This window comes from Phascolarctos cinereus, unplaced genomic scaffold (assembly GCF_003287225.1).
Source record: "Phascolarctos cinereus isolate Bilbo 61053 unplaced genomic scaffold, phaCin_HiC Scaffold_3;HRSCAF=262, whole genome shotgun sequence".
In the NCBI taxonomy this organism is placed as follows: Eukaryota; Metazoa; Chordata; class Mammalia; order Diprotodontia; family Phascolarctidae; genus Phascolarctos; species Phascolarctos cinereus.
Window position 1 is genome coordinate 45937268 of NW_027555736.1, and position 26471 is coordinate 45963738.

The window sequence follows — 26471 nt, forward strand, 5'->3', positions numbered from 1 at the left end:
CCAGGCAGACCATGTGATGGGACTGTGTCTTCCCCCAAGTTCTGGGTCGTGTCCAGGTAGAGCTATAGCACAAACTTGGGGCTCAGCCTAGCCTACTGCTCCAGTTCTACTACTTCCCCACCTGAATTTCCTGCTCTAGGGAGTCGAGGAGCTGGGAGCCCATCTGGGGCTTTTGGGGGGACCCTTGGTATATACAGGACACATCAGTGGAGGCCTTCCCTCATCCCCTAACAACAGGAGCCCTTCATGAAGGTTTCAGGTACCTTTAGCTTCTTCCCCTGGGAAAAGGTCTCATGGGGGTCGAATTCCCTTGAGGCCTATAACCAAAGTTCCTTTTGGGGGCATTGTACCCTCTTCTGAAAGGCAGCATGGCACAGTGCAAAAAGGCATTGGATTGGAGTCAGAGATCCTGGGTTTAAATCTTGCCTCTTTTACTTGCTTTCTGTATATCCTTGGGCACCACTCTAGCTAATGGTTTCCTTATCTAGAAGATGAGAAGGTTGGATTAGACAGGCTGGCTCCTCTGGTCCCTTCCAGATCCAAATCTGTGTTCCTATGATCCTCCTCCCTCTATTCTCCAGTAGGACCTACCGTACACCATCCCACCAGCTAGGTGCAGCCTGGTATGGTGCGATGCAAAGGAGAAAGGGAATCAGAAGACTCTGAGTTCTAGTCCAGGTCTTGTCATTCTTTGACCTTGGGAAAGCTTCTTTCCCTCAATGTTTCCTTTGTAAAAGCTGGGTGAGGACAGCTAGGTGGAGCAGTAGATAGTGCACTGGGCCTGAGTTCAAATCTGGCCTCAGACACTTACTAGCTGTGTGATGGGCAAGTCATTTAACCCTATTTGCCTCAATTTTCCTATCTATAAAGTAAGAGTTGGACTAGATGTTCTCTGAGCTTCCTTCAAGCTCTAAATCTGTGATCCTGTGATTTCAGAGGCAATAAATAAGTGTCTGCTGCAAAGCTATAAAGGGGAGCCTGGTTAGAAGGGGTGTGTGTGTGTTATATGTGTGCTTGTGTTTTTTGTGTTGAGTATGTGTATGTGCGTATGGGTGTATCTGTGTTGGGTGTTACTTGTGTGTAGGGGTTGGGTGTGTGTGTAGGGGGATAAAAGTGACAGATGGGGTCTTTAGAGGGTGTGTTGTCATGCAGTCAAGATAGCACTAGACAGAAGAACTTTAGCCCAAAACTGGATCAAGGATGTGCTGAGAGAGAGTTGGAGAGGGTCGAGCAGCCTGCATGCTGAGGTGGGCAGATGTGAGTAAGGAAACTTATCATAGACTTTTAAGATTCTATAGAGTTCAGAAGTCATCTGGTCAACCTGCCCATGAACAGGAGTGCCTGCTATGATGATATCCCAACAAATGGTCAGCCAGCTTCTGATTTCAGACCTAAGTGAGGTGGAACCCATTACCTACAAAGGTACCTCTTCCCCTCTCACCCTTCTTTTTGCAACAAATATGCATAGTCAAGGAAAATACATTCCCACATTGGCCATATACGAAAAATACACCTCTCAATCTGCGCTCTGTGCATTATCTCTCTCTGGAGTTGGGTAGTGTGTTTCATCATGTGTCTTCCAGAATCACAGTTGGGTCATCATGTCAATCAGAACTCTGAAATCTTTCAAAGCTGTTTGTCTTGACAATGATGTTATTGTATAAACTGTCTTAGTTCTGCTCACTTCTCTCTGCATCTGCTCATACAAGTCTTCCTCATTTCTTGTACCACAAAGGTATTCCGTGACATTCGTATATGGTACTTTGTTCATTCCCCAGTAGACAGGCAACCTTTTGTTAGCTGCTATTTTGTACATATGGGTCCATTTCATTTTTCTTTGGTCTCTTTGGAGTATGGGCCTTGTATAGGGGTCTTGCTAGGTCAAAGGCCATGCATAATTTAATAACTCTTTGGAAATAGTTCCAAATTACTTTCCAGAATGGCAGGACCAATGTACAACTCCACCAAGAGTCCATTAATATACTTGTTTTCTCACAGCTGCTTCAGCATTTGTCACTTTTTGTTTTTGTCACTTTATCAATCTGATGGGTAGGAGGTGGGACCTCAGGGTTGCTTTAATTTGTATTCTCTAATTTTTAATATTTTGTGCACTTTTTCCTATGGCCATAAATAATTTGGATTTCTTCCTCTGAAAATTGTCTGTTCACATCCTTAGCCTCTTCCATGTTTGCATAGCTCTAATTACTAGAGAGATTTTTCTTCTATTGAGCTGAGATCTGCCTTTCTATAACTTCTACTGTCCTTAGATCTACCTCTTGGGGTCAAACAGAACAACTCTCTTCTCTCTCTTAAATATGAGAGGCCATCACATACTAGTAGACAGCTATCATCTCCTCCCTAAGTCTTTTTCAGGGTAATGACCTTATTCTTTCAACTGATCCTTACATATCATGAACTCTCATCCTTTCACCATCCTGGCTGGCCTCCTCTGGACATTCTCATGCTTATCAATATCTTTTTTAAAATGCAGCATTCAGGACAGGACACATTTCTCCAGACCAGCTCAGAGTACAGTGGAACTATCCTCTCCTTGAGGCGAGTAGATGTCTACTCAGAAGTCTAAGCCTCAGACACGTACTAGCTGTGTGACCCTGGGCAAGTCACTTAACCCCTGCTTATCTCAGTTTCCTCATTTGTAAAATGGGGGCAATAATGGCATCTACTTCCCAGAGTTGTTGTGAGCAGCAACACATGATGTAATAATTGTAAAGCACTTGGCACAGTGCCTGGCACGTAGTAAGTACTATATAAATGTTAGCTATCACTATTATTATTATTAATCCCTTTCCATGTGATTTCTCTTCAAATCTCTGAAGGCACCTACCATGTCCTGATAAGTCTTCCCTTCTCCCAGTTAAACAGCCTCAGGCCTTTCAACTGATTCTTTTATTGTATCAGTTTAAATTCTCTTTCCAGCCTGGTCTCCTTCATCTAGATGATTTCCTACTTATCAATATCCTTTCTAAAGTGTGGCAACCAACATGGACTATAGTCCTCAGGGAGGTCCTGATTCAGGCAGAGGACATTCAGCAGGACCACTGCCTGTTGTGGACGCAGTGCTTCTGTTTCGGCAGCCAAGAACCTCATTTGTTCCTGGGTCACTCTGGGCTTGCATTGAGCTTGGAGTTCACGCCCTCCTCTTCAGTTGTATCTGCCCCATTCTGTCCTTGTGCAGGTGATTTTTGAAATCCAAGTACAGGACTTTTCATTTATCCCTATTAAGTTTCACCCGACTGGTTTGGCCCATTGTTTCAGCCCATTGATTCTAGTAGATTCTATCATCCACTGTGCTCTCAGACCTCTACAGCATTACTTGAGATGCTATAAATGTAATAACTATACAATCGAAGCCTTCTCCCAAGTCATTAATAAAAATGTTGAACAGAAAAGGGCCATGGATGGAGCCTTGTTTCACTTTGCCAGAGATATCCCTCCAGGTTGATATCCACCCGTTAATCACCACTGTTTCAACATTGTTATTCAACAAATTCTAAATTCACCAAACTGTACTGTTTGTACCCATAACTCTCCATTTCACCCGTAAAGATCCAGTGAAAGTCTTATCAGATGAATTGTGGAAATTAGGCACTCGGTGTCTGTAGAATCACCCTGATCAATTTAATGACCCTGTCGAGGAAGGAAATGAGATTAGGCTGCTTTGGCTTGTTCTTCATGGCCCCATGCTGGATTCTATTGATCACTGGCTCTCTTTCTGACCACTTACAAACCAGTCCTTGAAGAATGTGGCCTAGAATCCCTCCAAGAATCAACATTCAGGCCACTGGCCTGTAGTTTGGAGAATTAACCTTCCAGGTTTTGAAAATCAGAGCGAGGCTTGCCTTTCTACAGTCTTGCAGCACCTTTCCTGTTCTCCCTAATTCTTCAAGAATCAGTGACAGTAGCTTAGCAATCGCATTCACCAGTTGTTGGTTCCCCCCCCCCAGTATCAGATTCAGTTCAATTTGATTCAATAAAATTGGCCTCAAGGAACTTACATTTTATTAGGAGCAAATGTTCAGATGAGAGATAACATGTATAGTGGAAAAAGCTCTGGACATAGAGACAGGACAATACTATCTCTGACACTCGCTATGTGATTACAATTTCATCTTTCTCAGCATCAGCTTTCTCATCTATAAAATGAGAGTAGTGATAGGACCCTCCTAGGTTATAACCTTTAAGGATGATCAGTTGGGATTGTGCCTTGAAGCCCAGTGCCATCACGCTCAGGGGTTGCATTCTTGGGGGCTGATCCCAGATTAGTCTCTCTTGACCTGTCATGCCCTGTCCCACAATTTATTCTTGGATAGTTCAGCATGGAGCTTGTATTTAGGTCTCCACAGATGTAGGAACAGCATCCCCAGCTCCTGTAAAGCAACAAGGTAATTTCATCCTATAGATGACATGGAAAGCACTGATAAAGGATTTGTAAGCGCCCATAAACAAATGCAGACCATACATCAAAGGACTCAGGGGAGCCCATAAACGATGGAATTCTTCTTCCTCTGGTTAGTCTTCCTAAGCTGCCCTGGACTTGAAGCCACCTCTAGGCTTGGACTGCCTAAGAGGGGAGATGCGCTTGGGCCTGCTCCAGGCTCCAACATTTGAGTGGGTTTGTCTTTCATCCAACAAGGGGATCTCAGGGGGCCCACCTCCAGAGCCCTTCAGAGGCAAACAGATATTCAGCTTTTTGATACTACTGAAGGCTTAGCTTCCCTCTTACCATTGGACCCACACGTAACAATTCACTGTAATAAAGTACAAAGTCCAGACTCTTTGTTCCTCCATGTGGATGATGTGTGTGAATACATTTGCCTCTGCCATGTGGCTCTGCTGAAAGGATCTTAGGGGTGGAGAAACCTGCCCTTGTCTTCCTCCCACCTGTTATACTCTCAGGATCTCTCCAGATGAAAGGGGATAAAGGGAAAAAAAAACTGGTTCCTCCCACAAGAACTCTAGCCTACCTCTCAGTGCACCTTGAGGGCAGCCCCCATCAGTGAAATCCACCTCCAGGAGATGCCAAAGAAGGTCACCATATTCTCAATAGGAATATACAGTAAAAAAAATCATATGCAAAATTCAGCAAATTGGTGGGGGGAACTCCTTCAATCAACCCCCTACATATGGTACATGTAAAACCTGGCAGCATCCAGTAAGTCAAATCTCCATTATCTGAGTTTGAATTAGGCCCCTTGTAGAATTCTCCCTCCTATGCAACATGGCAATCTCTATGTGTTAAAAAAAAAAATGCAAACTCATTTTTCAGTCTTTCATCAAAACACAATTGGAGAGACAGATTCTGTAGCAAAAATGATCTAATACATCCCAGAGCCAGCTAGCTCTGACCTTGACATTTCCCAGCATTTTATGTCCTCTCTAATGCTGGTCTGCATCATTTGGGTGTGGGTAGTATTGCTTATAGATGTATGTTAGAAGGAAGTGGGTGGACCGAGCCACCGTGTCTCCCTCCTCTCTACCCAGCTTGACCATTCCAAAGATTGAGGGTTCTGAGAAGGGAAGCCTGCTGAAGATGCTGGGAAAATCCTGGCTCCACCCTGGTCTTTTTAGTGCCTTTGGGGAAGATAATGCTTTTAGCCTGACTCACCCGGAAAGCATGTGGGGAAGAGAGAATGGATTTATTTTATTAGGTGGGATCCGAGAGCTTGAAAGCAGCTTTGGGAAGATGGCCCTGAAAACCCAAGGGCCAGAATTGATTCATTCTAGGAGAACACAGACAACAATTGTGGTTTCCCCAGGAGATCCCAGTGGGCCTAACTCCAGAACCCCCAGAATGGAATTCCCCTAAGAAATGGAAACTTAGTCCTTGATCCTGACTTCGCAACTAAGAGGCAATTTCATAGTATTATTATTATTGTTGTTACTGTTACCTAGCATTTACATAGGTTTTCAAGGCAAGTTGTGGTTATCATCTTATTTGATCCTTACAACTAGTGTGTGTGATAGATGCTGTCATTATCCCTTTATGCAGATGAGAAAACTGAGGCAAAGAGAGGTTAAGTAACTAGCTCATAGTTAAACAACTAGTAAGTGTCTGAGGAAGGATTTGAACTCAGGTCCTCCTGCCTCCAGCTCTGGAACTCTATCTACTCAGCTGTTTTGTGTATATCGCACAGTCCAAAATTTAATTTCCTTGAGCATTAATCTCATCTCTCCCATGCTCCCAGAGTTCCTACGCGTTAGTTACATGACTATAGGGAAGCTTCTTAACCTCTCAGGGCCTCAGTTTCCTCATCTGTAACATGAGGGCATTGGTCTTGATGATCTTTGAGGTCTCTTCCAGCTCTGACATTCTATGTTTTAACATTCTGTGTTCAAATGTTTCTTCCAGGGCTGAGTTTTTGTGTCTGTATTCCAACATTCTATGTTTCACTCTATGGCTTCTTCCAGTTCCATGATGTCAAGGAGATGCATCTCCTCTCTGGGAGATCTTTTGGGCAGGGGGCTTGGAGTAGGGAGGAGGAAGAAGGGAGGATAGATAATTTTTGCTCTTAAAAGGTTTTTGAGGGCAGCTAGGTGGCGTAGTGGATAGAGCACTGGCCCTGAAGTCAGGAGGACCTGAGTTCAAATCCAGCCTCAGACCAAACACTTGACACTTACTGGCTGTGTGACCCTGGGCAAGTCACTTAATCATAATTGCCTAAAAAGAAAAAAAAAGTTTTTTGTCTGATGAGACACTGCACAAAGGTCTCTAAAGTCCCTTCCTATTCAAAAATCTGTTTTCTTTGGGAGTTTGTCTCTTCCTTGCTGCACAAAACTCTTGATCCCCTGAGATTCTGGGGTTGGCAGTGATCCCCAGTCACTGCAGTAGTTAGCCGGGTTATAGTCTTACTGATAAGCCTTACCAGCCTTGTCAAGGAATCATAAAACCTCCTGGTTGGAAACAATCTCAGAGGCCATCTGTTTCAATGGGTAGCAGAACAAAAATGCTCTCTTCGTTGTTTCTTCTGCACTATTTCACCTTGTTAAGACCTCCAGGGAGGCAAAACCTACTGTTTCCCATTCCGTTTGAGGAAATCTATAACCAGGGGTGTGTTGGTAAAATGTTTTAATAACAGGCTTTCTGGGGAAGGGGGGGTGTACTCAGCCTTTAAAGTTTAATCTATATTAGTAACATTTTCACCATCTCTTTATTAAATCGAGATCAGGAGTGGGGAACATGCTACCTCGAGGCCACATGTGACCCTCTAGGTCCTCAAGTGCTGCCCTTTGACTGAATCCAAACTTCATAGAACATATCCTTTAATAAAGGGGTTTGTTCTGTAAAACTTGGACTCAGTCAAAAGGCCAAGGACCTAGAGGGCCACATGTGGTCTCGAGGCTGCGGGTTCCCCACCGCTGATAGACATTTAAAAAAAAATTCGGTCCTGATTTGTAGCATTTGTTGATTTCCGAGATTTAAGTGCTCATGCTGAAAATTTAGCAATTGGCTCTGAGCTGGTGTGAGCTGGCTCCAGCATACCCCTAGCTGTAATTGTCAGGAAGCTGTTTTCCCTTATATCTTCTTCTTTGCAAGTCCCCCAGCACCAAAGAGAACACCATTCCCTCTCTTCACAACAGCCCTACCGAAACCCGAGAGTTCCCTGTTATTCAGCCATGTCTGACTCCCCATGACCCCATTTGGGGTTTTCTTGGCAGAGATGCTGCAGTGGTTGGCCGTTTCCTTCCCCTGCTCATTTTATAGGTGAGGAAACTGAGGCAAGCAAGGTTAAGTGACTTGCCCAAGGTCACACAGCTAATGAGTGCCTGAGGTCAGATTTGAACTTAGGTCCTCCTGACTCCAGACCCAGCACTGTATCCACAGTGCCACCTAGGTGCCCTATGAGAGATCTCTAGGTCCTGCCTAAAAGTTGCACTATTGATACCAGCCTACAGGGTGGCCAAATGAGGGTCTGGGAAGAGGAGGGGGATACTGGTGGATGAGAACGGAAGGAAAATGCCAGGGGGAGGGAAAGTTCCTCTAGTTCCCAGATTTCAGCAGCTGTGGGAAGCCTGTCTCTGTGGGAGTCACACAAGGCTCTCTTTTCAGAAGCTCCAATTTGACAGAGGAAGCAAAGCCCTTGATCTCAGATACCACTTAAATGGAGGAGAAAGGACATGCATTTGGACATAATTTGTACTCTGTTTGCCCAAGCCTGGGACACTCCAGGATATATGCTGCACCTCTAAAATGAGACTCTTTTGAAAAAGAAAAGTACATATAAGCACACATTGAAAAATAGCACCAAATATAGGCTGCAGTTGGGTTTTATATAAGCCATATTTGGGGGAAAAAAAAAGCCTGGCCTATTTTCAGACCAATAGAGTACTAATTTCAGTTCTGTGGAACTAGCTGCATTCTAGGAGGGAGGGGTCAGGAGTAGAAGTGCTGGAAGGAACAGGGTGACTGGGGCGAGGTGGGATTAAGCTGGGGAGCCTTCCTGGCCCGAGGCAGAGGGCCAGGGGTTTAGAGGATTCCATTCTCATTATCTCTGATTTGATGTTTCTAATCGCCAGGCAGTTCTGGCTCCACATGGCTCTGAACCCCTGGAAGAGCTGAAGTAACTGGGAAAGCGTTGCTGGCCAACATGACCCAGGTCAAGTCAGTGGGGGTTTCCAATAGACGGTCATAGAATGGTCACCCCTCCCTCTGTCGAACGAGGTAATATTTACGAAGCACTTTTCGCAGTGCCTGGCACATAGCAAGGACTTGCTCCCTTTCCTCCCTTCCCTCCCTTGCTCCCATCTCTCTCCTCTGCCCCAGTAGCTCTCCACACGTTCCCCTCTCATTTCCCCTTTATTGGAGGGGGGGGAGGTTGGATCTAGCTTTCGGGTTGCAAGTTCATAGAACCATAGACTTTTAGCCTGTAACTAAAAAGCCCTACAGGCTTGATGAAGATAACCTTCTCCAACCTTTTGGTATTACAGATATGGACATTGAGGCTCAGAGAGCCTCTCTGTTTAGGGTCATATAGCAAATTAGTGGGATTACGTTTAGGGTAAGGACTTCTCTAGCTAAAAGGGGGCATGAACCTGGACTTTTACCATTAACCAGTTTTTAGATAATGCTGTGGCAGACAAAGAATGAGGAGATTTGGGCCAAGTCCTTAGGTGGAGATGTCATTCCTTGTCCCTGTTTTTTATTGGACATAGAGCATCACCCTAAGGTAGCAACCACAGCTTTTCTAAGCCAGCCCCCTCTGCACTGCTCATTTCCCCTCTCTCTTCCCTCCCCACCCCTCCCTACCCTCCCATCACCCTCTCCTTCATCTCATAGTAATCTTCTGGCTAGAATGACCACTCTGGATGAACCGTATGGGGTGGTAGCTTAGCTAGGTAGGCACCTCAAGAGACTGGGTGCCCCATGTTGCCCTGTTACCTCTTGGTAGCTTAGTCATCATTTTGAGGCTAACTGTGACCCATTGCAGCTGTTCCTTTATGAGCCCTCTCTTCTTCTACTACACGTCCAGATCTTTTTCTAGTGTCCCATGATCTCCGTCATATCTTTTACACATGGTTTACATGCCATCATCAGTAGCATACTATGGCCTACTTACACCAACCAGACTTCTTTCCAGGGACCTTTAGGTCAACTGTATTATTGACTATTCTGAGATTCTGCTGTTCCATGATTCGTAGCTATATAACGTCACCAGGAGAATGTTAGTGGGTTTTTTTTTTTGAAGATGGGGTTTTGTATTAAGAAGCACCTTGAAATTTCTGAAAGTTCTGCCCAGTTTTCTAAATGTAGTCCTGTTCTCCTTTTCCTGTTCAATTCTGGGCCTAGCTCACTTTCCCTGTGCCATGTCCATACAATATACATATCCCAATGGCCCAATTCAGTAGGTTTCCTGTCTAACTATAAGACATATTTTTAAACAAAATACATTCTTCATTCACTTGGTTTTTTCCAATATGAAATGGCAGACCAGATCTCTTCTGACTAACCATGGATGTCAGGGGTGAGGCCCTGTAGTGCCCTGGGGCTTGATGCAGAAAGCAAAATGTCATCCATAAAAAGGGGCACTTAGAGAACAGAACTGTACATTATTAGGAAGATTAATCTGACAGCATGTGTAGGATGACTCAGAGTGAAGGAGAACCTGGGGGTGGGGAGAACAGTAAAACAGGCTGAGATGATGTGGGCTTCTGCTGGGATGGTTGACTATGGGGATGGGTGGATAGATGGATGGACGGATGGATGGATGGGGGGATGGGGGGATGGATGGATGGGAGGATGGGTGGGAGGAAGGATGGGAGGATGGGTGGGAGGAAGGATGGGTGGATGGATGGACAGATGGATGATGATGATGATGATGACACAGAGGCAGCAAGGTATGAGTGGATGGACAATTAGTTTCAGAGTCAAGAAGATCTGGGTTTAAGACCTGCCTCTTCTACATGTTGGCTATATTGGTAAACTTGTCAGTTAACCTGGTGGCAGAGAAGGTGCCCATCTGTATTGGGGGAGGGAGTTTTTTCAACTGAGAGCTACCTATAGTAACGAAATTCTAGGTCTAGGGTCTATTCCTTAATAATAACAATAATAATACTTGACATTTATATAGCACTTTAAGGTTTGAAATTTGATTTTCTGCATTATCTATGTCAGGGGTTCTTAAGCTTTTTTTGTGTCAAAGACCCCTTTGGTCATTTGGTGACACTATGGATCCCTTTTCAGAACACTCCTCTAAAATACATAAAATACACAGGATTATAAAGGAAACCAATTGAAATAAAGTTAGTCAAAATATTAAAAAGTTCACAGCCCCCCAGGTTAAGAACCCTTGATCTGTATGCACAGTGCCTGGTACCTAGTAAATAATTAAATTATCCATCTGTCTCTGTCTATCTATCATCTCCTGATCTTTACAACTATCCTTAGAGGTAAGGGACAGTAGACATTATTGTTTCTATCCTCTGTCTGAGGAAAGTGTGGCTGAGAGAGGTTGTGACTAATCACACAGCTAGTAAGTTGTGGGGACAAGATTCTCCCATGTCCCTTGTTGTCCTATGACTACCTTTCTTCCCCCTACACTGCACTGCCCTTCTGGATCTGAGTGATGGGTGTGAAAGGCATCGGAGAGCAAGAGAGGGCTTGGATTGGTGACTGGGTTGAGGGTGAGAGAAGCTTGAAGGGAGAGGCAAGAACCAGAAGGGATTGTCTGAGACTCAGTCTGTTGATCTAAGATATAATCAAGGTTATTCCTTTATTAACCCTGGAGTGGGACTAGGGATGCCTGGGAGGGAATCTTAGAGGAAACAGCAGCTTTTCCTCCACTCGGTGGTGGTCCCTTGTCAGGCAGGATGTGGTGTCAGCCAAGGAAACAGTCATGAATGGGAAGGGAGAGAGGGCTGGCTTGAATGCCTCTGCAGCATCCGGGTTTTGAGCAGGAGGTGTCCGAGAGGAAGCGGGCTAGTGATTAGGCCTTTCCGGCCTTGGGCACCTGGACGGCAAGCTGGCCCCTTAGACTCCTAAGTTGATCCCAGCTGACTCAGCCACTTGGGTTCCCATGCCTGCACGATTAGTGTTGACAGGCGCTTATCAGTATTGATCTCTGTTGATTGGTACCGGTCCCTAGTGATTTGCATGAAGCAGTAAAGGGGTATCCCCACTTAGAAGGAGAGCCATTCCTGCTTGTTGTCATTTCATCCCTGCTCTGGGGGATTGAGGATAGCCCTCAGATCTGTGGCATCAGCAGCTAAGTGAGTGCAGTGGCTTGAGAGCCAAAAGTGGAGTTAGGATACACTTGAGTTCAAATCCAGCCTCTGACACTTACTAGCTGTATGACCCTAGGCAAGTCACTTAACTTCTTCCTGCCTCAGTTTCTTCATCTGTAAAATGTGGATAGCACCTACTTCCCAGGATTGTTGTGAAGATAAAAATGGGATAAAAACTTTAACGTGATATATTATTATCATTATGAATCACCCAAACATAGCAAATAGCATGGGACTTGGATGCTGCATTCTCTTTCCAACTTTATCCTTGACTTGCTGTGTGACCTTGAGAAAAGGTCTTTCCTCCCTATCTCTGAGCCCTGTGGGGGGTGGGATGTGGTGGCATTGGTGGGAGAGAGGAGGGGACGGTTTCCAAATGCAGCCCCTGGTCTGGAGGTTCCAGTCGAACCAGATGGACCCCAGAGCCCTCTGGAGGCAAGATTCTGAGATCAGCTGATGAGAGCCCTCGGACTCACGGAAACTAATCTAGTCTCAGAACGGCTGCTCCTCATCCTGTTCATTTGTCACAACCAGTTCTTGACCAGGTTTCAGGGAAGGAGCTTTTAATATTCTTTTATTGTTTCCCTTCTGGAGGGAGAGCCGGATGTCATTAAAGTAGGGGAAATAGGTAGCTTCCTTTCCATTGAGCTCCATTGGGTAGTCTTGGGAGGGAATGGGAGTCTTTTCCTTCCTTCTCCTTCCCCTCATCCCTAAGCCTTTCCCAGAAGCTGCCGCTGGGGTGTGTGTGTGTGTGTGAGAAAGAGATCTGCCTCTGTTTGTCACCTGCTTGGGGGGTGGGGCAGTGCTCTGCCCATTCTAGTCTTTTCTGTGTTGAATCATTCACAGTTCACCTGAACATTTTAAATCTCAGGCCTATAAAGGAGATTATTATCAACCCCCCCCCTTTAGGTTTCTCCCAAGTCTGCTAGCCCTGGAGCCTCTGGGAGCCTCTTCTCCTGGCCTGTGGCCCAAGCCCTTTAGAGTTGGCTGGGGAAGAAACTACACCTAATTCAGCAAACAGTTATTAAGAACTAGCTATGAGAAGTAGCATGGCATAGTGTATAGAGAAGTGGCCTTGGAGCCAGGAAGACTTGGGTTCGAGTCGCATCTTTGACAGACTGGCTGTGTGACCTTAGATAAGTCATCTAACTTCTCAGTGCTCTAGGCATCTCTCTAAGAACAGGCGGAGGCCTGTAAGAGACTTCACAGACCATGAGTTCAATTTTGCAGTTGAGGAAGACCAGGCCTAGGGAAATTAGGAGACATAGCCAAGGTCATATGGCTAGTAGGGGTCAGAGGCAGGATTGGTTGCTGATCTGTGCTGAAGAAGGTGTTTTCTCACTGGGAGTTCGCAGTAAAATCCTATAGGTCTCTTTTCTCCCCAAATGTGCAGGTCTACATACTGGCATTGGAGGGACCAATGAAAATGACGCGGTCCGTGTCCTTGACGAGTTTACCATCTGCTCTGTAGTTGGGGGTAGAATTTACAGAGAAGCTTAGCTTGCCACAAGGCTGAGACATTGAGGTGGAAAGAAGAGAGATATAGGCATATTTCTCTAGCCAGGGTGGGGAACCTGCAACCTCAAGGCCACGTGTGGTCCTCCGGGTCCTCAAGTGTGGCCCTAATCCTCAGTCAAAAGGCCATGACAGTCAAAGGACCACACTTGAGCACCCGAGGGGCCACGTGTGGCTTCGAGGCCACAGATTCCCCACTCCTGCTCAAGGAAGATTTGAGGAGGAAAGTCAACGGACCATCGCACTGGCCCTGTGGTTCATCTCCTTATGTGCAGTGCCTCCCTGACTCCAACCTGTCTTCTCAGTTGCCAAAGAGATCTTTCTAAAGAGCAGGCTAGACCACGTCACTCACTGCTCAGTAAACTTCATTAGCTCCCCGTCCCCTCCGGATCCAATCCAAAATCCACTGACATTTAGAGCCCTTCATTATTTGGCCCCTTGCTGCCTTCCCAGCCTTCTTACGCTTTCGTCCCCTCTTTATTTTCTAAGTCTTATTGTGCTCATCTGATAAACCATCCTGCAAGGAAGGGGGAGTGGTTGATAAGGGGCAATGTGGTGTATAATCCCTTCCAACAGCATCTGGATTTGACAGGGGTCTCATGGAGACATGCTCTTAGCCAAAGGAATGACGCTGTCACGGTGGAATTTCAGCCAGAATAGACAGGGTAGTAGTAGAAGGGTGTTTATTTATCACCTATTTATTCATTTGTTTGTTTATTCATTCATTCATTTATTCATTCAAATATCCAATTAATTAATCAATCAAGTAATTAACTGGGAGAGAGGGAAGAACTTACTAGGGCCTTTCACATCATTCCTTCAAATATTAGCATTTCCATGGTCAAGGTTTGCAAACTACTTGCTGTATGTGATCTCATTTGATTTTCATAAACCCCCAGGGAAGTTGATGCTATAACTACCCCCATTCTAAAAATGGGGAAACTGAGGCATAGAGGGGTTAAGTGACTTGTCCAGGCTTGAAAGCATCTGAGACCGGATTTGAGTTCAGGCCTTTCTGATTCCAGCACTCTAACTTCTGCACCACCTCGTTGCTTTAGACAAGGCAGATCCTATAGCCAACCTTGCCAGGCAGGGGGGTAGGGTGAAGAGGATGGTGCTGTTTCTAATCTAGTAATGATTACACCCATTTCTGTTGCAGTTTAAAGTTTGCTAAGAATGTTCCTCACAACAACCACCGCAAATACTATTATTCCCATTTTACAGATGAGGGAACTAAGGCTCAGGTAAAGTGATTTGCCCAAGGTTACACAGCTAGGAAGTGTTGGTAGTGGGATTAGAAGCAGGTTCTTCTGGCTCTGACTTCATCTATTTTGCAAGTATGATGTCCTGTGTCCAAGCAGAGTGCTGGGAGATCCCTAGGACAGGGAGAAGAGTGGAGACTAGAGCCTTTCTGGGAAGAGGGGGAGACATCCCCTAGATTTTGACCAGTACAAGATGGGCTTCCTTGTTGCAGGATACACCTGGACTTTCCCCCTATGATTGCTTCTCTGCAGAGAGTAAATTCCAGGCCAGGCATCTCTGAGCAGGCTGTTCTAGAGACAGGACAAACCATTGCCTCTCCCTTTTGCTGGGGGGATGGGGAGGATGGAAAGGTAGAAAACTGACAGTGAGGCCAGGAAAAGAAATTGGAGCTTTCACAAGGAATGGGGAGGCAAGAGCAAGATGACTTGGTGGATGAGATACAGCATGACTTGTCCTCCAAGATAACACTGTCAAGCTTCCAACACAAGCTCAACCCTGGGAGAAACTGAGGCTGAGAAATGCCCTGGGTCTGCCTCAGATCTGATTTTGAGCCTCCAATGCCCTCCACAGGACTCTCCTTATCAGTCCTTTGCTTGTAGTGCTCAATCTCAGATAGCCACCGATTACACAGTGTGGTGGAAATGGCCCTTAGACGACCCAGCTGCCCCAAATGTCTGCCCTGCTGGCCTCATATGGTGTCTGAAATGCTACTATTAGAGATTCATTCCCCTGAGTTTAGCATTGCCCCTTCCAGGCTGCTTTTTAAAAACTCAAACATCTTTGGGAAAGGAAAAGAAATGATTCAACAAGTTAAAGATGAGCTAAAACAACAACATGGATGCAGTTTTTGATGGCATGAATATAATCGCACTGTCCAACACCAGGGAGCCGATAGCCTGGCTATCTGGTCTGCCCTGGGAAGGCTGCAAGTTGGGGATACTGTTCATTTTTGGCCACCACACTTCAGGGCAGACTTTGAGTAAACAGATGAGCTTGCCCAAGATAACGTTCAAGTGTGCCACATGAGAATCATTTCAAGTAACTGGAGAAGGGAAGATGCAAGGGAGACATGAGAGCCGTATTCAAGTAACTGATGGGCTGTCTGTTGTGAGGAAGAGGGCCAGGCCCATATTGTGTGAAGTTGCCAAGATGTCGATTTTGGGCTCAATGTTGGGCACAACTTCCTAACGATCTAATGCTGTCCAAGAATGGAACAGACTGCTTCCAGAGGGATGGGGGCTCTTTGAGCAGAGGCTAGACAGCCACTTCTTATGGCTAATAGGGTGCGGGTGGGGATTCCTGATGACCTCATTTAGAATTGGAAGGGGCTTTAGAAATCTCCTAGTCCAATCCCCTCATAAAAAAAAAAATTCAAAATTTTTTAAATAAAAATATTCAGTTCACAAGCATTTATTTTGTCTGTCACATGGAGTCTGTCACCTCTCTGTTGGGAGGTAAAACCTGTTCATTTTACAGATGAGGAAACTCTGGGCCAGAGTTGGGCAGTGACTTGCCCAAAGTCACACATCCATTTAGTAAGTGGCAGATCTGGAGGTGCTTTGATCCCGAATCCATGGCTTCTCTCTCCTCCTCTCCTTATAGACTTGAAGCATAATCCCTATAGTAAGCTCTTTATAAATTTTGTCTCTCTCCCTGTCTTTCCATTTCTGTCTTTCTGCCTCTGTCTCTCTCTTTCCACCCCCTTTTGTCTGTCTTTGCTCCTGTTTCTGTCTTTTTATCTTTGTACCTTTCCTCTTCCTCCCTCTTTCTCTCTATTTCCCTCCCTTCTCTTCTTCTCCTTCTCCTCCTTCTCTTCTTCCTCCTCCTCCCTCCTCCCTCCAGGTCTCTCTGTGTCTGTTTTTCTGCCTCTGTCTCTGTCTTTCCCTCCCCCTCCTCTCCTCTGTCTCTCTCATTTTCTCCTTCCTCTTCTTCTCCTCTCCCTTTCTCTCTCTTTTCTCTTCCTCCCTCTTTCCCTCCAGATATCTCTCTCTCTCTCTCTCTCTCTCTCTCTCTCTCTTCTCTCTCTCTCTCTCTCTCTCTCTCTCTCTCTCTCTCTCTCTCTCTCTCTCTCCCCCTTCTCTCCATCCTTCTCTCCCCTTCCTACTCTGCCTTTTTTCTCTGAGATTCTAGAAGGAGTTGTTTCTTGACTGGGGGTACTGGAGGGGTGCTGGAGAGACAAGCAGTCTGGAGAGGTAGAGGGGCAGACACCGGCTCTGTTTGCCCCCTCCCCCCTCCTGAGCCCTGTGCTCGCTCTCAAGCCCCCTTTCAGGGTTTGCTCAGATGTAGTGCATTCTGCAGGGAAAGCGCTCTTCACTGCAGCGCCTCTGCCCCTGCCCTTGCACTGTGGTTTAAAGTGGGTCTCCATCCAAGCCAGGCTGCACCAAATGAGGCCTGCTTTACCTGGGCCCTCCTATGTCACTAGAGCTGGCGACAGGAGGAGGCGGAGAGTGATGGCTCCCGGGGAGCATGCCAGCAACCTCCAGGCTGCCTGCCTCCCCAGCAGAAGGTGCCAAGGCTCGGCCCCCTCCTCCCTCCCACCCCTCTCTCCCTGCACTGTCAGAATCCTGCATCTGCTCTGGCTCCTGGACTGGGGTGATGGGCTCCCGACAAGCCCCACTTGGCTTTTCTCCTATGTACTTTTGCCAGGCTCAGGGCCTGTGGATCCAGGGACTCAGCATGCATAGTTCCCAGAGGAGGGGTGGCTTAGGGTGAGGAACTACCTGCCTGAAAACTGGAGAGCTTCCCCCAGAGTTCAATCCGGGATCACTGAAGCCTGACAATTTTATTTTTGGTCTTATGATTTCATAGGCGTATGAAGTATCCAGTGAGGAAGTCCTTATGCCAGGGTATATCAGCACCTCTGCCACCATGTTTGACCTTAAGATAATAGGATATTGGGGCAGCTAGGTGGCACGGTGGATAGAGCAGAGTCAGGAGGACCTGAGTTCAAATCAGGCCTCAGACACTTGACACTTACTAGCTGTGTGACCCTAGGCAAGTCACTTAACCCCAACTGTCTCACTAAAAAAAAAAAAAAGATAATAGGATTTTTTTTTTTAACTGGAAGGGACATTAGAGCTATACCTTTCATTTTACAGATGAGAAAAGTGAGGCACAGAGAGTGATTGACAGTTGCTTGGGGAACTTTGAGATTAATACTAATAATAGTTAACATTTATGTTTTATATATATATATTATCTCATTTAGTCACAAAACTGTGAGATAAGTGTTATATTTATCCCCATTTCTGCAGATGAGCAAACTGATGCTAAGGGGCTTGTCCAGGTTAGCAGGTACCTGAGTCAGTATTTGAACTCAGGTCTTCCTGACTCCAGTCAAATGACTGCTGAAGGTCACACAGCCAATATATGACAGAGGCAGTACTTGAACCCAGATCTTCTTGATTGAGACCAGCTCTGTATTGCAGGTAGGCATAAGGATTTTGATCTCCTGGACAGCCAACCTGGGCAGATCCCCAGCCCTTTGGCTCCAACCTGCCTTGCAGGCCAGCTCCTCTGGGAGCCAGCCCTCTGCCAGCCCGATTTGGGCCTCTGCTGCTTACTCAGACCACCCCACCAAGCCAAGCTCCCTGGGCCCTTCTCTGTCACAGTCAGGAAGCTTTGCCTTGGAGGAGGAGGAGGCCCCTGGGGGCTAAGGGTTGGGATTGCAACATATGGGAGAGTGGTGGTCAGGGGACTCACAGGGATGGTCTGTGGAGCCATGGGAGAGGGGGCGCTGATTGGTAGTCGGGTGACCCACTATAGAAACACAATGGAAAAGCTGTTGTTGTTATCATTGTTATCATCATCACCCCCATTTCTGCTGGGACGTTGGGAGGCAAACTCATCCCTGAGGAAAATTCCGTCCATTTAATTCAACTCATATCATTAAACGCCTAGTAGGGCCCTTCCAGATCTTGTGTACAAAGCAGCAGAGATAAAGAACAGGACAGCCCCTGCCCTCAGGGAGCTCACATCCTCTGGCTTGTGGGGGCTGCTAGACCGGAGGGCCTGCAGCTGCCAGCGCATTTCCTAGGCTGGCTGTTGGTAGTGGAGAACAGAGGCTTGGCTTCCTGGCTTTGGGGAAGGTTGCAGTTTACAGGTTATTGGAACATTTGTGGGGTGGGGGTGGTGATGGTGGTGGTGGTGATGGTGGTGGTGGTGGTGGTGGTGGTGGTGGTGGTGATGGTGGTGGGGTGGTGGTGGGTGTGTGTGTGTGTGTTGGGGAGGGGGAGTTTGACGGGGACATTCGAAGTCTCCTGAGGCCCCTAGTTTTACTTCTTCTTCTTCTTTCTCAGTCCAGGGTAGCCTGCAGAGGTGTGGATCCTGGCCTAGCTCAAGCCTTGCCTGGCCCAGAAGATGCTGTGGCCGTCTGTGCTGGGCCCAGCAATTGGAGTCTTGCTGCTACTTGGCGTGGCAGGTGAGGCCAGTGGCATGATGGGGGAGGGGGAGAGGGGAAAGAGAATCCTGGACCTTTGGGAGGATGGGTGGAGAATGAGAGATCGTGAGTTTCTGTTAGAGAGAGGGCTATGGCTTCTGTCCCTTTTTATTGCCTACAGCACTGAAAAGGAAGCCTTACACGTGGCAGGTGCTTAGTAAAGTGTTAGCCTAGCACAGTGGTGACCTTGGACATTGAGTCAGGAAGACCTGGGTTCAAACCCTCCCATGCTTAGTAGGGCAAATAACTTAACTTCTCTTACCTGAAAGATGGGGATAATTATACCCTAGTAACCACCTACTGGTGTTTCCCTAAAGATTAAACAAGGTAATATATGTAAAGGGTTTTACAAATTTCAAAGTGTTCTCCATGTAAATGTCTTAGTTGTGCTATATAAATATCTTATTATGATCATTAAAAGGCAGTTGGAAAAATAGATAGCGAGCTGTCCTTGAGGCTAGGAAGACTTGGGTTTAAGGCCGGTTTCTGACCCATGCTGGCTCACTGGGGGCAAGTCACTTCTTTCCCGGGCTCTGGGCATCCCTCAGTACAAGGTGCAGAGGAGTACCGAGCTGCATTGGGAGAAGGCATTTCCTCCCGGAAGTTCCTGTACCAGTAACATCATAGGCCTCAGTACTAGCATTAGCATCATAGGATGGATTGCCCTGAATCGAAGGAGAAAAGAATCAGGTCTGTGTCACGGAGCTCCCCGTCCTGCTTTAACCAGCTCTGAGTGGTCACTGCAAAACTATGGTCTTGCCTAAGCTTTTAGCGTCCCCCTGGTGGTGGAAGAGGGAATGAACTGGTCTTGCAGCTTTCTCAGGGCCTCCTCCTCCTTGCCACCCTCCCTCCCTGGAGGAGAGATGCCTGCACTGTCAGAATCCTGCATCTGCTCTAACTCCCGGACTTGGGGGATGGGCTCCTGGCAGGCCCAACTTGGCTTTTCTCCCATATGCTTTTGCCAGGCTCAGGGCCTGGGAATTCAGGGACTCAGGATACGTAGTTCCCAGGAGTCTGATTCTACATGGGTGCCCCTGAAAAATGTTTGTTAAATGTTTCTCTATGTTGGGAATGGGGAGAGACCCTTCCTCTCTGAAGGGGGCAAGTGCCTGAAGAGCAGGGGATGGGAATGGGGGACACTGGGACAACCTTGAGGGTGCCCACACTTTTTTCCCTATCTCCTGCCTCCCCCCCCCTCCCCGAATGCTCAACCCCATCCCCCTCCAGCCCCAGGCAGTGGGACTTATTCTCTGTTTGTGGCACAATGGAAAGACCACTGGGGTCTCCGAAGACCCGAGTTCAAATTCTACTTATCTAGCTTACGACTGGGAGACTTTGGACAAGCCATCTCCCTGACCTTGGGCCTGAGTTTCCACATCTATAAAGTGAGGTTGGGTTTGAGGCCCCTCCAACTCTGAAGAAGAAAGCTGGGGTGATCTCTTTGGTGGGAGGAGGGAGTAGTAGGGGTCCCATCTGGACCCCATCATCTCTGGCCTCCTTTTTAGAGAGGCCCCAAATCACAGCCAAATTGTTTGGTAAGCCTGAGCCCGAGAGGGCCAATTCTGGACTCGGGTTCTGGGGACAGGGCCCTGGGCCGATGTGTTTCTGTCTCAGACACAGGTAAGGAGAGACAAGTGTTGGAGATAAGATCATAGATTCAAAGCTGGAAAGGACTTTAGAGGTCACATAGTCCAACCCCTTCATCTTACAGTTTAGGACACTGAGGCTTAAAGAGGCAATGTGATTTACCCAACACATCACTAGTAATTGTTAGGCAGCCTGAACCTCGGTCCTCTGTCTCCAAATCATTGCTTTTTCTATCATGCCTGTTAGGGAAATTCAAAGGAGTTTGTCTGCTTTTAGAACAGAATTAAAAGGGCAGAGGGGGGCAGGAAGTAGGCAGCAGGGTGAGGGATCAGGAGGGAAGGGCCAGCATGGGGCAGAGACCATGCACTGGTCCTTGCTCAGGCTCAGATGCCAGAGGGGTCCTGGGAAGGGTCTCCAGGAAGAGCTCAAGGCTTGGTAGCCAGCCCTCTCATTTGCCCCCTGCCCTCCAGGTTCAGTGGAGATCGTGGTCCCCGATGATCCCGTGGTGGCCCTGGTGGGCTTGGATGCCACCTTGCCTTGCTCCTTCCTGCCTGGCCCCAACTTCACCCTGGCCCAGCTCAGCCTCATCTGGCAGCTGACAGACACCAAGCGGCTGGTGCATAGCTTCAGTCAGGGCCAGGACCAGCTGGCTGACCAGGGCAGTGCCTACACCAACCGGACCGCCCTCTTCTATGACCAGCTGGCCCAAGGCAACGTCTCCCTGCTGCTCCGCCGGGTGCAGATCGCTGACGAGGGCAGCTTCACCTGCTTCGTGCAAATCCAACATTACGGCAGTGCTGCTGTCAGCCTGCAGGTGGCTGGTGAGGCCAGGGGACACACGGCTGGGAGGTGGGCTTCATCCTCACAGTCTCTGAACAGGACTTCTTAATTCAGAGGCTGTGAAATTTTAAAAAGTATTTTGATAACTATTTCAACATGATTAGTTTCCTCTGTAAGCCTCTGTATTTTGTTGTATGCATTTAAAAGATGTTATTCTGAGGAGTCCAGGTGCTTCAGTAGATTGCAAAAATGTTTAGAATTCTTACTTTAAAATTTCTCTTCCCGCTGTCCTTACCCTAGGCTATCCCAGCCTCCTGGCTGTGTATCCACAGGACCCTTCCCTGACCCCTAATCTGTGCCCTCTGCCCTCCCCCAGCATCCTACTCCAAACCCAGCATGACCCTGGAGCCCAGTAAGGACCTGAAGCCAGGAGACACAGTGACCATCACCTGTTCCAGCTATGGCGGCTACCCAGAGGCTGAGGTGATCTGGCGGGACGGTCAGGGGGGAGCCCTGGCTGGCAACGTGACGACCTCCCACCTGGCTAACTCGGAGGGACTTTTTGATGTGCTCAGCTTGCTGAGGGTCACGCTGGGGGCCAATGGCACTTACAGCTGCCTGGTGAGGAACACGGTGTTACAGGAAGAGGCCTCAGGCTTTGTCATCATCACAGGTCAGTGGGCAGGCAGGATGGCCCTAGGGTTGGGGCAGGTTCAATCTCCTCTGCCCCTTTGGACCAGACATCTCTATTTCTGACTTTTTAGGGTGGGGGCAGCCATTTTGAAACAACCGTTCAGTCTAGTAGAGTGGACAGAGGGCTAGCCTTGGGATCAGGAAGCATGGAGTTTGGACCCCACCTCAGGCACTGTGTGACCCTGGCTAATAACTCTCGGCCTCAGTGTCCTCATCTATCAAATGAGTCAGTTAGACGTGGTGGCTCCTAACATCCCTTTCAGTTCAAAATCTATGCCACTGAAAAAAAATTTAAATTAAAAAAAAATGTACATTAAAAAATAAATAAATAAAATCTTATTATTTGTGGGATAATGGAAAGGCTTTAATGAGTAGATAAGATTATCTGTAACGATAGGGCCAGGCCCTGTGATTTCATTGGCAGGGGAAATTCCAAGGTGAGGCAAGTCCCTTTACTAATGCAGGCCACCATCCTCTCTGAACTTACAGTCTTCTTAGAGACTAGACAGCTGTCCCCCAAGTCACACAGCTAGAATATGCCAGAGGTGGCCCTTGAGCTTAGAACTTCCTGGCTTCAAGATCAACCCTCTATCCATCAGACTGTAAACAAATCCTAGTGACTTCTAGGGCTCCTCCTCTGATGCTTTAACATGGTGCGGAGGTGACCCTCTCTGAGGTCATGCCAATGGAGCCCAAGTCCCACTTGGGCCTAACCAGCTGGACGGTCTTTGAGTCCGGCCTGGTAATGGAAGTTGTGCCTGCCAAGTTTGGAGATGCTGAAGGGTCATGGGAAATTCTGGCTATTGCTGCTCTCAAGGACCATCTGCTAAGTCCACTGAGACGCTGTGATGTGTGGTAGTGGAGGAAGTATCTGCCCCAGTGAAGGCTTAGCTCCTTCAAGCACTGGCCAAGTACTCTCTGAATTTCCAGCTTCTATTGGTATAATGCTCTTTCCTTCATCTCATTTATAAATAGAACATGAAGTGCCTATGGAAATGGGTGCTTATAAAGTGCTTGAAAACAATTTGATCTCTAGAGTAGGTTAAACACTCCCCTGCCCCAGCCCTACCCCCAAACAAATCTCAATTGCATTGTTTATTGGCTTAGCAAACCCTTTCTTCTCAGAGAGAAAAAGGTGAATTTTCACCTACTTTTCATATTAGAATTGTCACAAATTTCACACTAGCTGGTGTCTAACCCTGCATTTGTTTCCTGTTACCCCATTGTGATGAAATGTCACCCTTTTCTGTTGGCACTTAAATGCTTTTGTAAGATTATAAAAATTGGTATCTTTTGTTTTTACTCTGTGCTCATTTCCAAATATATTCTTCTACCCCTTCTCCACATGCCCAGTGAACCATCTCTTGTTAAAACAAAAGAGAGAGAGAGAGACAGAGAGAGAAAAGATGAAGAAAAAAGGTAGTTTGGCAAAACCAACATAAACACATAAACTGAGGCTGACTGTATTGCCATATTCCACACCCGTGGTCCCACACCTCTGCAAAGAAGGGAGGGGATTTTTGCTGTCACTTCTTTTGTCAACACCCTCCTTGAGGGTTTAAGGTGCTTTCTTGGGGCCATAACCATGGGGCTGGACCCCCTTTTCTCCCATCCCCCTCCTCAAAAGCCCTACCCACTCAGGCTGGGCATCAGAAGGGTAACAGCTGCTTCTTACCTTAGGCCTCCTGAGCCAGGCTCTCTCTCTAGGACACTCTCCTAGGACCAAGTCCATTCGCTTCTGACTCAGGAGGCACATGTCCTTCCTAGATCCTTAAGCCGGGGCACCTGTGTGTGACCCCCATTTCCTTTCAGGTCCCTTTCTCCTCCAGTTCCAAGAAGACTAGATTTTCCTGTGGGATTTCTCCCCTCCTCCCACTAGCCAAGGCCAAAGCATGCCTTAAGCTTCTCTGGCATCTGGGGGAGGAGGTCTGTCTGTCCAGTGCTTGGCTACCTGGAGGACTGAGCTTGGCTTAGCCTGTCTCAGACTCCAGGTCTCTATTGGCCTCTACTCTCTCTACTTCTGCAGGGGTCTCACAATGCTCTGATTTATTCTCATCCTCTCCTTTTCCTTGCTGTCTTCTCTCCTCCATCTCTTGTGACTGGGTCCTCCTTGGCCCTTTGTCTCTTCTTTAGCTTGGACTAAGTGCCTTTTCTGCTCACTTGTTCTATGGTTCTTTCATGTGTCCACCTTCCTCTTTGGGGACGTTCTGGGCTCATTGCTCAGATGGAATATTGTTTACTTTCTGGAGGGGGACAGGCTCTGGGAAGGGAGGGGTGGTTTGTGACCCTCATTTGCCAGTCATTCGTTCCACCTGTGACTGGCCTGCCTCATGATGCCAGCCTCAGCCAGTGCCCTGGGCTCTGCCGCCTGGGGCACCCTTTACCTTTGGTTCTGCCCACTTCATTTAGAAGGTTCTCTGGTTCTTTTTAGCTCATGGGATCTCCCATCTGGGGTGCTCTCTGTACTCTCTGCAGGGCCATGCTTGGTTCTGAGGGGTGGGAAGAGGCTGTTGTGGTAGAGATTGGACCTGGCTGCTGTGAACTCCCTGAAGACTTAACTGTCCCAGAAGGGGCTTCTGCTGGGTTCTGGTCAGCTCCCCTTGCTCCCCTCAGGGAGGTGGGTGCTCTCTACTCTGTAGAGAGCCACTGTAGGTGGCTGGGAGGGCCGGGTGCCTGACAGGCTCTCTTTTCTCTGCCTCATCTGCCCTTCCCCCCACAGGCCAGGTGATGACGTTCCCACCGGAGGCCCTTTGGGTGACTGTGGGGCTTTCTATCTGCCTCCTGGGGCTGCTGGTGGCCCTCGCTTATGTGTGCCGGAAGAAAATAAAGCAGAGCTGTGAGGAAGAGAATGCTGGTGAGAGTTTGGGAGTGAAGGAAAGGGGGTGTGTGACTGATGGAGGGTGGGAATGAGTATGAGTGTGCAATTGTGTGAGTATGCCTGAGTGTGAATGTGAATGGATGTATGAGTGTGCAAGTATGTGAGCATGCCTGAGTATGAGTGTGAGTGAATGGGTATGAGTGTGCAAGTGTGCGAACATGCCTGAGTGTGTGAATGAGTGGATGTATGAGTGTGCGAATATGTGAGCATGCCTGAGTGTGAGTGGGTGTATGTGTCTGAGTGTGTGTTACAGCATGCCTCAGTGTGAGTGTGAATGAGTGGGCATATGTGTCTGAGTGAGGAAGTGGGGCCCTGAGGGTTTGGGATGATTAGCAGGTTGGGGGAGAGGCCGGATATCACAATGCTGGAGGGCTGGCCTTAGCAGCAGCAGCAGCCTTGAGGCCTGAAGCTGGGTGAATCATGGGCAGCTTCTCAGATTCTGTGAGCTGCCATTTCCTGATCTGTAAATGAGGCCAGTCTGAGATTGGATGAGATAGCCCCCAGGGTCCCTTCTGTTTCTCAGTGCTGTCTAAAATCCTTGGATCCAAAGTCCACAAGCATTTTTCCAGCTCCTACTACATAGAAGTTGAGAAGTATTAGCAAGGGCCAGCCCTACAGTACAATAAAACACCTGGGTTCAAGTCCTTCTGACTGTGGGATCCTCAGCAGGTGACAGCTTCTCGGTGGCCCAGACCTGACTTTAAGACGTTAAGTTACCGATGAGTCGCTGTCTTCATCAGTGGAGGGAGTTTCCATGCCAGGAATTCCCAGCATGGAGAATATCACAGGTTTAGATCAAGCATGGTGGGTCAAGTGTGGGAAAACAGAGAGAAGCTCGGGGCTCTTGGGAGCACAATGTTTAATGTTTTTCTGCCTCAGAGAGTCAGAGGAGCCAAAGCAGGGGCTAAGGTCAGTCCAGAAGAATGATTCACTTTGCATGAGTCCCCATAGGGCACCTAGGAGTGGCACTGCCCTTCATCTTTAGCCCCTGTTACATTTGATTTAATTTACAAAAATTGACTGCATGTGCAATTTGGGGGTAGTTTGGGGTATAACATCAAGGTCAGGTACACTGCAGTGCTCCCCAACCCAGCTGCATCTCTTCATGTAAACACCCACAAGCCCTCAGAAATACATGCCAATCATTGCTGAGGCTCCCATTTTCAGTGTGCCCAGCTCTGAGCTTGCCATTAAATAAAGGAAAATAGGAGAAGGTCAAAACATCCCTTCTGCCCTCAGGAAGTCAGAGTCTGCCTGGTGAAATGAGACTCATATAGACACAAAACAGAGCCAGACAGTTTGAGGATAAATCCCTTAAGGAGCAGTACAGGCAGCAAGCTCCAGTGCCTTGGGGGGCCCTCTATCTGGCCCAGGAGATAAGAGCCACACAGGAGTCAATTGGAGAGCATTTAAGGGTCATTGGGTGAGTCTCAGGCTCCATGTTCTGTAGGAGGCTTTCAGAGCGAGGATTGTCAATGGAGGGAGTCATCAGGGAGCCTTCCTGTAGAAGGGGGCACTTGAGGTTGGCCCCTAAAGGATGGAGAGGATTTGACCAAGTGGAGAGTAGGGAACAGAATA

At 47.5% G+C, this 26471-nt stretch overlaps 1 protein-coding gene across 5 annotated transcripts in view; it reads left to right on the forward strand.

Annotated features, from left to right (window-relative positions):
• Window positions 1–26471, forward strand: part of CD276 (CD276 molecule) — an 82528-nt gene that overhangs the window by 47029 nt on the left and 9028 nt on the right. For 2 of the 5 annotated variants that reach the window (XM_020994597.2, XM_020994596.2), the window contains exons 2-6: window positions 17772–17945; window positions 18816–18937; window positions 21013–21363; window positions 21699–21995; window positions 24735–24869. In XM_020994597.2, the coding sequence (XP_020850256.1) occupies window positions 18877–18937; window positions 21013–21363; window positions 21699–21995; window positions 24735–24869 (844 nt within the window). In that variant the 5' untranslated portion in view covers window positions 17772–17945; window positions 18816–18876. Of the gene's footprint in view, window positions 1–8569; window positions 8681–17771; window positions 17946–18815; window positions 18938–21012; window positions 21364–21698; window positions 21996–24734; window positions 24870–26471 lie in introns of those variants that run through there. The other 3 variants (XM_020994599.2, XM_020994595.2, XM_020994598.2) reach the window with 2 other exon arrangements.